General features: G+C 54.7%; 1 protein-coding gene across 5 annotated transcripts in view; it reads left to right on the top strand.

Annotated features, from left to right (window-relative positions):
• NF2 (neurofibromin 2) overlaps positions 1-11,817 on the top strand; it is a 50,894-nt gene that overhangs the window by 35,080 nt on the left and 3,997 nt on the right. For 2 of the 5 annotated variants that reach the window (XM_017837531.1, XM_017837535.1), the window contains exons 14-15: positions 2,017-2,147; positions 4,330-4,489. In XM_017837531.1, coding sequence (XP_017693020.1) covers positions 2,017-2,147; positions 4,330-4,489 — 291 coding nt within the window. Of the gene's footprint in view, positions 1-2,016; positions 2,148-4,329; positions 4,490-6,111; positions 6,157-11,817 lie in introns of those variants that run through there. The other 3 variants (XM_017837533.1, XM_017837534.1, XM_017837532.1) reach the window with 3 other exon arrangements.

Raw genomic sequence — 11,817 nt, 5'->3', positions numbered from 1 at the left:
AGGTTGGACGGGGCTTGGAGCAACCTGGGCTAGTGGGAGGTGTCCCTGCCCATGGCAGGGGGTGGAATGGATGAGCTTTAAGGTCCCTTCCCACCCAACCCATTCCATGATTATTAAATGCTTTGCTCCACATATCAAGCCTGTGCCTTTGAAAACCCTCAGCCTGCTCTTTCTTTGCTCTTTGCTTATTCTTCCTCACTCCTGCTGCTCTTGGACTTCTCCACCATTTTTCCCCTGCTCCATGACAGAGCGGTGCCGAGGGAAGGGAGGTGGCTGTAGCGACCCTGACAAATTGTCTCCAAACTTAATGGCTGCAGCAACTGAAATTCATGCTCAACTCTTCCTGCTGCTGTTTGTGGGATTTTAGAAACAAAACTCAACAAGCTTGTGCTGAAACAAAACCAAGCTAAAGGTCGTTTGAAGGCCAGCAGGCTCTGATGCTCCTGGCTCCCTGCACAGCAGGGACGGGAGAGCCTCACGTGGGAAGGGCTTTGGGAACACCTGTGTGCCTTACAGGGAAGGGACTTGAATGTCAATGGGATGCAAGTATTTAAATCAGTTAAGTGCTTTGGCAGACCTGTCCCCTTCCCTCCGAGACTGGAATTTAGGGACTGAGCTGTCCCTTCCAGCGCTGGCTCCAGAATTAATGTGCTTGTGTTCCGTTCAAGCAGGGGAGTAAGGAATTGAGTTTCCTTGTCATGTGGGTCTTAACTCACCTGGAATGCTCCAGCCAGGCCAAGTGCAGTTTTAGGTGCTGCCTTGTTTATGTTTGTACTAGGTGTTTGTGTTCCAGCTCTGCAGGTGGATGAAGTGTTGTCCCTTTAAGGTTTATCCAGAGAAAGCGAGCTGGGAATGAGCCCTGGCTGTTTGTGAATTCCAGGCTGGTGGTGAGGGAAGAGCCAGGTTATTGTGCAGAGTAAATCTGTCACCCCAGTGCTAGCAGGTCTTGTTGAGGCACACCTAGCTGCAAACAGTGCCTGGAGGATCCCAAGTAGGAGAAAGGAGGGAAGGAAAGAAGCAGCTGAAGCTCGAGGGGTCGTTTGTCAGGGCAGGTACCCAGCAGTGCCATCCATGGTGTGGCACCTTGTTTTCATTACAGGAACCCCTTAAAGCAAGAAGGAGCATCCAGCAGGGAGGTGTGGGACCTTTTGGGTGCTGGGTTTCTCACATCCCAAAAGGAGGGCTAAGCAGGCTGGCAGCAGCTGTGACTCAGCCCCACCTGATGCCGCTGTGCCACCCTTGACGTGTGCCCTGTTTGCCACTTCATCCGACGTTCCTCAGGAGCAGAGCGATGACTCCATCAGGCTTCTCCTCTCCTCCTAATGAGCCCATTTATTAGAGGTGTGACAGAGTTTTTGACTGAGGGATAGAAGGGTCGTTTTTGTTTAATGGGAAGATAAAATCAGTGTGGGTCAGCAGGGGTGTCACAGCATTTCGCAGGAGGAAGAAAGTACCAGATCCTTGCTCAGGTGGGATAGGAGTGACTCCCTGTGTTATTTCAGCATTTCCAACTGGATCTAGCAGTTCCTAAACACCTGGAACTGTAGATTGCTGAGAAGGTAAAAATGTGCTGGTGTATCTCCACGGCCCTTGCTGGAATGGCATCCCTGGGGTCACGTTGGTCTTTGCTCTGGGGAGCAGTGGAGTGCAGGACTCTGCTGTCACACGGGGTCCTGCATTGCCCCTGTTCACAGCTTGAACTTTATCAACCTGATTTAATGGTAAATAACTGTCAGATGACTCCCAAGTGGCACAGCAGTGATAAAACCTCGATTTTACCAAGTTTTGTCAATAGGTTTTGAAGGCAGGTGGTGTTTTGTCTCCTCTTTATTACTGCAAAGAACCAAGGTCCCAGAGGATCAACAGCTCTGAACTAAGGAGCAGATTGGGAATGGAGCAAGGGGATCTCCAGGCTGATCTGGTACTTGGGACACTGGGCTTGTGTTGCTGTGATTTGACCTCTGCTGTAGCAACATTTGTGTGGCCCAAGGTGATTAATTTGTGCTCTTTCTTTAGCAGTCCATGAACTCCAGTACGACGGCGCTGCCCACAGACCTGCCAAGCTTCAACCTCATCAGTGAGAGCCTGTCCTTCGACTTCAAGGACACGGACATGAAGAGGCTGTCCATGGAAATCGAGAAGGAGAAGTATGTGGAATGTGTCCAGGCCAGGCCTGGGATGGGGTTTGTGCTGGACACGAGCCCAGGTGTGCCCAGGGGGGCAGGAGGCCAATGGCCCCTGGGCTGTGCCAGCCCTGCTGTGTCCCAGCCCCAGGGCAGGGCCCGGCCCTGTGCTGGCACTGCTGGGGCACCTCCAGCCCTGGGGGCACTTCTGGGCCCCTCAGACAAGAGACACTGAGGGGCTGGAGCGTGTGCAGGGAAGGGAACGGAGCTGGGAAGGGGCTGGAGCAGCAGGAGGGGCTGAGGGAGCTGGGGGGGCTCAGCCTGGAGCAAAGGAGGCTCAGGGGGGACCTTCTGGCTCTGCAACCCCCTGACAGGAGGGGGGGGCTGGGGGGGGGTCGGGCTCTGCTCCCAGGGAACAAGGGACAGGAGGAGAGGGAACGGCCTCCAGCTGTGCCAGGGGAGGGTCAGGTTGGATATTGGGAAAATTCCTTCCTGGAAAGGACTGTCCATCCCTGGCACAGCTGCCCAGGGCAGGGGTGGAGTCCCCATCCCTGGAGGGATTTAAAATCCATGTGGATGTGGCACCTGGGGACATGGGTCAGTGGTGGCCTTGGCAGAGCTGGGGAAGGGTTGGATCTGATCTCAGAGGGCTTTTCCAACCTTAAGGACTCTGTGATTCTCCTGGTTGACCATTTCTCTGGTGGGGAGCTGGTGTCACAGGTGTGTCTCTCCCTCCTGCTCACAGGTGAGTTCAGGCCCTGCTCCAGCCCCTTCCTCTCCTAAAGGTTTCCCTGGCTCCCATCCAGGCTGGAATTGCCCACAGTGGTGGGAAGGGTTAGCAGCAGGCTGAGTGCTGGAGCACTGCAGTGTGTCCAGAGAACGTGAAGGCAGTGTGTGCTGAGGTCCTGCATTAGGGCCTTAACCCCTTTTCCTTGGAATCTGTGTCATGTTTATATATAAAAAGTGTTCACCAGCAAGTTTGGATGTGATTATGAGCTTTGATCTTGTGTTTTCCTGAGGGTGTGAGTGTAGCCTTCGAAATTACCAATTGAGCAGAAATCAAAGCAGATCAGATTTTAATCTCTGTAGTAATAACGTGCTTTGTTCATCGATTGGGTCAGAGATCAAAGCTGCAAGGGCTCTGCCATCCCACTCCGGCCACAGCTTCCCAAGGCTGGAATGAAACACCCCTGGATCCCAGAGGGGGATTTATTTTGCCTCTGCTCTGTACCCTCTCCTGTCTGAAATCACAGACCTCTGTGCTGGAGACAGAGATTAAAAACTTTTCCTAAAGCCAGAAGGAAAGAGAGAGAAGCTGAAAATAACAGGATAATTCCTGGTTCTGTACCCAGGTTCCTAACTAGGTCATCCTGCTTCTCCTAAGCAAGGAGAGCTGGCTCTGCCAAGTGCTGAAAGCAATAGGATGCTTTTCCTGACTTCTCCGGGGCTGTTTCCTTTCCCTGGGTGCTGAGACAAACCTCACTACAAATTCTGCCACTCCAAAGGGTTCCTGTTGCTCTGCTGTCCCTCAGACCTGTCTCAGGGCCTTCAATCCCAGTTGCAAGGCTCATGGTGGGATTTTTTTCCAGTTGTTATTTCACCGTGGAAGGCAGTTCTGGCTGAGTCCTTGCAAATGGGTGGGTTTTTTCCCTTTCTTTCTGTTTTTTGGGAGACTTTCTCTCTCCCAGGGACGCTGTGTGTCTACCAGATACCTGATATTTTGGGGACAGCACTTGCACCCACACAGTTGACAAGCTAAATCCCTCTAAAACATGACAAGTCGGTACATCAGGGTCCTTCCTCACTGGGAAGACTGGTGGGTTTGAGTTGGGGAGCTGGTTTGGGAGAGGGTGCAGGGGAGTAGAGCTTTCCTGAGTAGCTGCTTAAGCACTGTGTGGTGTCAGCCTGTGTCGGGGGGCAGCTTCACTTGGAAATTAGGAGGCTTAAAATACCACCCAGCAGCTCCAGCTTGGGTTTAATTTTGTATAATAATGCAATTTACAGTTTTATTGTTGGGTTGGCTGTCTGGGTCTTCTTTAATAAGGAACAAATAATTGCTTGCAGTAGTTCACCGTGTGCTATAAACTGATATTATCAGTCCCACAGGCTGGAAATGACAAAGGAAAGGTGTTTCCGTTATAATTCCGTTATCGGGTGTCCTGTCACACGTGGTCAGCACTAACCCAGGGCTGTTTGTGTGTGTTAGGGTGGAGTACATGGAGAAAAGCAAACACCTCCAGGAGCAGCTGAACGAGCTGAAGACAGAAATCGAGGCACTGAAGCTCAAGGAGAGGGAGACAGCCCTGGATATATTGCACAACGAGAACGCCAGCAGAGGCAACAGCAAGCACAACACTATTAAAAAGGTATCCAAGGGCTCCAGTTTGTATCCCCTCTGATGAAACCCCTTAAAAACGACCCCCCCAAATCACCCTGCCCTGTGGGTTAGCTTTGGCACAACCTGTGATATTAAAATCGTTGGATCTAGGTTTCCTTCCCCAGCTGTTTAGCTTTGGACAGAGAATTCCAGCTTCTGGTGGTCCTGGGTTACACGTGTCCCGACCCAGCCTGGTCTCTGCAGCGCTGTGGGGAGGGATGGGAAGGTCTCCAGGGCTGAACCTGTGCAGGGATGTTGTTGGAAGGTTTCTGCTATGCCAGTGAACAGGAAAAGCCCCCTGTGCCTGTTGCAGCCATTCCCTACGAGCTTTGAGCCTGGAGGATAACGAGGGCAGAACCACTCCTGACCTACGGGCCTCTCTTTTAATCTCTCTTGAGAAACCTGTAGTGCAGCTTCAGTCACTAACACAAAGCCTTTGCTGGCAGGGGTGAGACCTCTGCCCCTGTGCTGGGGACCTGCCTCCAGAAATGAGGGACTTCAGCCAAAAACTGAGGCTGGGCTGCGTCTGCTGGCCCGGGGTCACACCTGAAGGCTCACAACACCCCCCCTCCTTTATTCCTACATCCCATCTTTTTCCTTTGGCTCTTCCAAGTGGGCTCTGTAGTGAGGGGCCGGGGGCACATCCTTGATGGTCAGCCCCACTCACCTGCAAAGGCTTTTCCCCTGCAAAAGCTTTTCCTGGCTGGCTTTCTGTCCTTGGGAAGGATTTGAAAATCCACATGGCACGGGATGCAGGCTGTGGTAACAACTCCAGGTTGTAAAAACAAATCCTTCTCTCTTTACTACTCCCAGCCAAGAGTTATGTCTGAAAGGATTTGGAAATACCAGTTTCTTGCTGACTTTCGTGGCTGGGAGTTTGTGATCACTGAATTGGGGCAGGAAAATGAATCTAACAGGGCTCACTCTCCGTTTTCCTTGTGCTGGCCCGGAGCTATTCAGGTTCCTGTCACACCAGAGCAGAGAATATAAAAATCTTCACAGCCCCTTTTGTCATTTTAGAATCTGAAGGCGTTCCTGCTCCCAGTAGGTTTGGGCAGGATTTGTCTCTGTGTTCTGAGTCCTTGGTTTAAACAGAAGCTGCTAAATTTTCACTTCTGACAGAGAGCAGTTCATAGAGAGCTGATGGTCCCATTTGTCTCCCTTAAAGAGGGTGGCTGGGCAGTCATTCCTGTGCCTGTCAGGGCTGTCATGGTGCTGTCACCCTGCCTTCCTTTGAAGCTGGAGCCTCATCCTGTCCCCTCCCTGCCGGGGGGAGCTCAGGCCATGCCGGCTGCTGCGTCTCAGCACGGGAGCAAAGGTTCCCAAATAATAGTCTATTAGTAGAGCACATCAGAGTGGAATTACAGCCTCCCTCTGTTCCTGGCCCTGGGGGTCAGCAGGGCTTTTGTCTTTGCCGTTGTGAAGGCAAGGAAAATGCAGGGAATGGGATGGCAGTGCAGCAGCCCTTCAACAGCCCCAACCCTCTGCCTCACCTGGAGGGTGCTGAGCAGCTCCAGCTCTTGGGGCAGGCAGAGTGCAGAGCTGTGCCCCCACTCCTTCCACACGGGATCACTCTTTGTTGTTGTTGTTCGTTTTATTTTGCTGGTTTAGCCTCAAGCCCAGGGCAGAAGACCTATCTGCATTTGAGAATTCCAAGTAGGTTATTCCAAGGTACTCTCTGTGGGGGTGATGGGACCTGGCTGTGACACTAACCCGTGCATGAGCTTGCCTGCCCTCCCCATGCGGTCACCGGCATGTCCAGGCAGCCCTGCCCGGCTCTCCCTCCCTCGGGAGCATTCCCAGCCTCCCTGCCTTTGTTCTTACACCCGATCCTCCGTGCTGGGAAGCGTCTTTCTTGGCAGAAGTTGAGTTGGCAACACCAATGGGGGGGGTAGTGCAGGTAGAGACACTTAAATAATTCAGCATTCCTGTTTTTGCGCTGCTGCCGGGGGTTGGGAATCTATCGGAGGTGCAGGGCAGCCTTTGAAGATTGCTTTAATGAAGTAAACCAGCACCTTCCCCCTTGTTTGCTGCAGAAAGAAATTCAGGACGTAGGGGAAAAAAAAAAAAAAAACCAAACCCAAACAACCAACCAAACCCCATCAACTCTGCTGCCAAAACTGTCAGAACAGGCTAAAAATGCGCAGCTCCGTCTCGGAGCGGAGCAGCACGTGGATGCTCTGCCTGCTGGAGGAGCATCCCAGGAAGATAAAGCAGAGGATTGAGGACAACTGGTGTCTGCAGGTGGCTCTGGGGCCAGGCTGTGCTGTCTGGGGCCAGGCTGTGCCTGGGTGTTGTCCAGGGGGGCTGTGCTGAAGGTATCACCACCAGACCTGGGGACACGTCTGTCCTCCAGCCCAGGGGCTTCTGCTCCGTTAATTCCATGTCTCTTCTTCCCGGAGCCTGCTCTCCTCCACGGATTTACCCTCGATCCACAGGTTGTGTGTGTGCACAGCATCCACTCCCTCCTTCAGGAGGATGAGTTTGGGAAGCTTTTAAGCTTTTCCACTCTTCCCTCGAGCGTGGTTCTGGCACACCCTGGCTTTGGACATGGGGCTGGAGGGACAGGACAAGGGAAATGGCTTCCCACTGCCAGAGGGAAGGGTTAGATGGGAGATTGGGAAGGAATTCCTGGCTGTGAGGGTGGGGAGGCCCTGGCACAGGTTGCCCAGAGAAGCTGTGGCTGCCCCTGGATCCCTGGCAGTGTCCAAGGCCAGGTTTGGAGTTGGTGGCACTAAGGGAAGAGGCATTGTGGGTCCTGGGATAGAGGCACTCACAGTGACAGGTGGCAAAGCTGGTGGGAAATGCTTTTGGAAACAACAGAACAAATTCCCAGCATCTCTGGAGCTTGGGAGCAGAGGCAGGGGATGCTTTACCCAGAAACGATCAGCACAGGTTTGTGCTGTTCCCAACAGGACCAGCCCTTCCAGGGGCTGTAAATCCCTGCTTGTGCCAGCTCTGGGGGCTGCAGGTGCTCCCAAGGGACTGAAAAAAGAGGTGATCCTGCAGGTCTGGACCCCCTTGGGGGAGGTGTTGGATATCTCAGGGAGGGCTGGCCATGGATGGAATGCACTGTCCCATCCTGTCTGGCTTGAGGAACTCCACGGCAGGTGAATTTGGAGTGAAATCCACTTGTGGGCTCAACATGAGGAGGTGAAATGAAGCCCTGGCAGTCTGTGGGAAGATGATTCCAGCAGCTGGGAGCAGTGCAGTGCCTGGGAGGAGCCCCCCTAATGAAAGCAGCTGCACAGCGAGGCTGCAGTGTGACCTCTGGGGTTTGTTGCCTGCCTTTGAAGACGCCCGCGAAGTTTTTCATGTTTAATTACGTGGTTAACATGCTAATCCCTTTTTATGAGCTCTGTGGGCACAGCACAAGCACCTCATGGGGAAGCTGCTCTCCCTTCTCCCCGCCGTGGGCTGGAGCTGTGGCTCCAGCTGGCTCAGATTCAGGAGGGTTTGTCACTTGGGCTGTGGCAGAGGGTGAAAAACCCACTTCTTCCTCGTATCCTCTGCTGCAGGAAAGCTCCCAGGACAGGCTGCTAGAACACAATCAGGTCTTTGATTCCAGTTGCTTTCTTCTTGCATAGTCATGCTTATTTACTGGGATTTAAGCCCTTTGAAGTATCCAGGCAAGGAGCAAATCTCCACGCCTGTTCCCAGACAAGCGGCTTTGTCGTTGAGCCTCTGGCTCTTCCACAGCCAGGCCTGGCCTCTCCTGCCAGGCTCTCACGTGGCTCCCGGCCCTGCCCAGGCACAGCAGCTCCGGGATTGGAGCTCCCTCCTGGGGCAGCACTTCTGGGGATCGTGTGGATCCTGCTGGCTCCTGTCCTGGTTCTCATCCTGGTTGTGCTTGAGTGATGGGCATCATGGAGATGCTGCCAGGGCTGGAGCTCCTCTGCTCTGGAGCCAGGCTGGGAGAGCTGGGGGGGTTCCCCTGGACAAGAGAAGGCTCCAGGGTGAGCTGAGAGCCCCTTGCAGGGCCTAAAGGGGCTCCAGGAGAGCTGGAGAGGGACTGGGGACAAGGGATGGAGGGACAGGACACAGGGAATGGCTTCCCACTGCCAGAGGGCAGGGAGAGATGGGAGATTGGGAAGGAATTCCTGGCTGTGAGGGTGGGGAGGCCCTGGCCCAGGTTGCCCAGAGAAGCTGTGGCTGCCCCTGGATCCCTGGAAGTGTCCAAGGCCAGGTTGGACAGGGCTTGGAGCAACGTGGGCTGGTGGAAGGTGTCCCTGCCCCTGGCAGGGGGTGGGACTGGATGATTTTAAAGGTCCCTTCCAACCCAACCCATTCCATGATTCTGTGATTCTGTGAATGCCGGATTTTCTCCTGTCATTGAGGCGCTTGGGGTTGGCTGAACTGCCCCAAATCTGCTCAGCTGGGGGTTTCTCCATCACGAGCAGTCGTGTTCCACCACCTTCCTACAGGCACAGCATCTCCTCCTTGGGTTTAGGGGATGAGCAGCTCCCAGCTGGAAGCACAGGGGGGTGAGCAAGGCAGAGCCCAGGGGATTTATCTTCCCTCCTGCCACCTTGGGGCTGTGCTCTGTCCTTGTGAGGACACTGGTGAGTTAGTGATGGCCCTGCTGGCTGAGTCTGTCACACAGACAGGATGTGCCACCCCCAAATGTCATGAGGCTCCTTCATCATCTGGACAGGCAGAAGGTTTTTGGGAGGCTGGTGCCAGGGCAGACACCTTCCCTCTCCCTGTTTTCCTGGGAGCTGCGTGCTGAGGATCACTGACACCTGGCCCTCAAGGACTTCACAAGTCTTGGGGGGTCTCTGGCATCTCCTGGGAACTCCTTTCCTCTGGAACTCTGCCCCTCTGGATCGGCAGATTTCCCTGTGTGAAATGGGTCTGTTTTGCTCCAGTGTTTGGTGAGGAGAAGGAGGATGTTGTTGTGCCCCTGGAGCCTCATCCAGCACAGGGAAGGGACCAGCACAGGGAATGCTCTGGGAAGGGCGAAAGAAGGAAGCCTGGGTGGGACAGAGCAGGCTGAGCTGCCCATGGGTGGGTCCATCCCTCCCTGTGGATCCCAGGACAGGGATGAGGTGCTGTTCAGGCTCCTGCAGAGCTGTGTAATCCAGTCCCACCAGGAAAGGGAAGGCTGTGTGCTGCAGAGGGGACACAGCACCAGCAAGGGACTTCCAGGAGCAGCAGCACTGGAGTTTCCCATTGCCCTGGGAGCTGTGAGGTTGGAGAGGATAAGTGAGGATCCCATCTCCTCACCCTGCCTGGCACCTGTCTGGGGTGCAGGTGAGAGCCAGGACACACCAGCTGAGCAGAGCAGCTCTGGGAACACATTTTCCAAGTGCAGGAGGAGATGGAGGCCCATCCCACGTGGGTCTTGCCCACACCCCCCCATGTGTGAGAGGCCACATCCCTTCCAAGTTCGTTTTCCTTTGGGTTCTCCTCGGAGCCGGGAAGCGAAGCTCCCAGGCAGTTAAACTGGGACACAGGCAGCCTCCTTTCCTTGTTTACAGGGAACGGGAGGAAAGTAGGAAACGTCAGGGCTATCAGCTATTTCTGTGGCAGCCTTTGAAAAGCGTTTCCTTCACACGGAGCGTCATCGTCTCCTTTCAAACGGGCTCATCAAAGCGTCGGGGGCTGGGGGACAGTTGTGCTCGGGAGACAAGGAACGGCAGCGTGGGAGGGAGCCGGGAGGTGGGGACTGGGAAGGGGGTGGGAAGGGGAAAACGGGAAGAGTTGTGGAATCGGAGGGTTTGGGTTCGAAAGTAAAAGTGGGAATTGAAAAGTCCAGCTGGCCGGTGGGACTGGGGAGTGGGCAGGGCTGGAGAGAAAGGCACCAGGGCGGCGAGTGGGGAATAAATCAGCGGCACTGGGCGATGGCTCAGCAGGGAATGTGGATCTCCTTCCCACCAGCAGCAAGACATCCCACATCCCGGCATCGCATGGCGCCCCTGGAGGGGTCACCCCCTCCTCCAGCCCGGCCAGGCTGCAGGATGAACAAGGACACACAAGGAAATGAGCCATATTAAACCTTTATCTCTCGGGGGAGGCCTGGGGGCAGGTTAACGTGATTTGCAGCCCCTTCCCCTGCCCGTCGGGAGGGTCCCAGCTCCGGGGGGCTCGCAGGAGCCCCGGGGGTTCCCTCTATGGGGTTTTCCCAGCCCCCAGAAGTTGTGTGCCTGCAGTTATTGGGTTACCTGCTCCAAACCGCTGTTGCCTGCGAGGCACTTATTGGGTTGCTTCGGTTTGTTTGTTTTTCCTAAATCAAATCAGTCCGGCAGTGCTGGGTAACAGCAGGCTCAGAGGAGCCCCAGCACAGGAATGCAGGGAGTGGGACTCTTCCCTTCCTCACATCTTGATTCATTCCAGCTCTGGCCGCTTAATTGCACTGCCTCCTCTCTCCCTCTAAATTTTCCTTGATGGCTCTGGTAGAGCATCGGGAGCCCACCCTCCCTCCTGCAGGAAGGAGATTATCATAATACTGCTTGTAAATCAATTTTTTTCTTCCTTTTCTCTGCACTGACGAGAATGTAACTCCCTCTTAATCACCCTGCACAGCGTTACGCTACAGGGAGGGATATTTATTTCCCCTTGCCTGGCCAGGAACAGGGGATGCAGAGGCTGTGGAGAGTTTTTGGAGGTGCTGGAGGCCTTTCCCCCCATGGATTGTGGAGAGGCCGGCACAGGGTGATGCTCTCCTGCTTGCTTTCATGTCCAAAAAAAAAAAAAATATAGGAGGAAAACCGGTTGTTCCGTGAGGGAGGGAGTGGGATTTCCCTGCAGAGAGCTCCCCTCGCCCGCCGGCGCTGCCGGCTGGGATGAGTCAGGCTGCCCCAGGAGCTCCCCCCGGCTCTTCCCATCTTCCCCCAGCGCATCCCTCGGGTCCAGAGGGGAGCAAGGACAGCCCTGCCTCTGCTCCACAGCCAGGAAAACAACAATGAAAGAAAGAAAAAAAGGAGAGGGAGCGTTTTCCCTCCAGGCACAGCAGAGCATCTCCGGTGCAGAGTCTGTGTGCAGTCAGGAGCAGCTCTGATTCCCTGTCTGCTGATTGCCGTGCCTGGATGCAGTTGGATGTGAGGAGGCAGCTGGCTAGAGCTGCTGGGCTGATCCTGGTCCCTGTTGGAAGGGACCTTAAAGCTCATCTCATCCCACTCCCTGCCATGGGCAGGGACATCTTTCACTATCCCAGGTTGCTCCAGCCTGGCCTTGGACACTTACAGGGATGGGGCAGCCACAGCTTCTCTGGGCAAACCTGTGCCAGGGCCTCCCCACCCTCCTAGGGATGAATCCCTGTGGTCTGTGCCTTTCTGGCCACTGCTGGGATCCCGTGATCAAGAGGGCATGCCCTCT

The sequence above is a fragment of the Lepidothrix coronata genome, unplaced genomic scaffold (assembly GCF_001604755.1).
Source record: "Lepidothrix coronata isolate B3197 unplaced genomic scaffold, Lepidothrix_coronata-1.0 Scaffold305, whole genome shotgun sequence".
NCBI classification, from domain to species: Eukaryota; Metazoa; Chordata; class Aves; order Passeriformes; family Pipridae; genus Lepidothrix; species Lepidothrix coronata.
The sequence above is the reverse complement of the archived record's forward strand: the minus strand, read 5'-3'. Positions and strand labels throughout refer to the sequence as shown.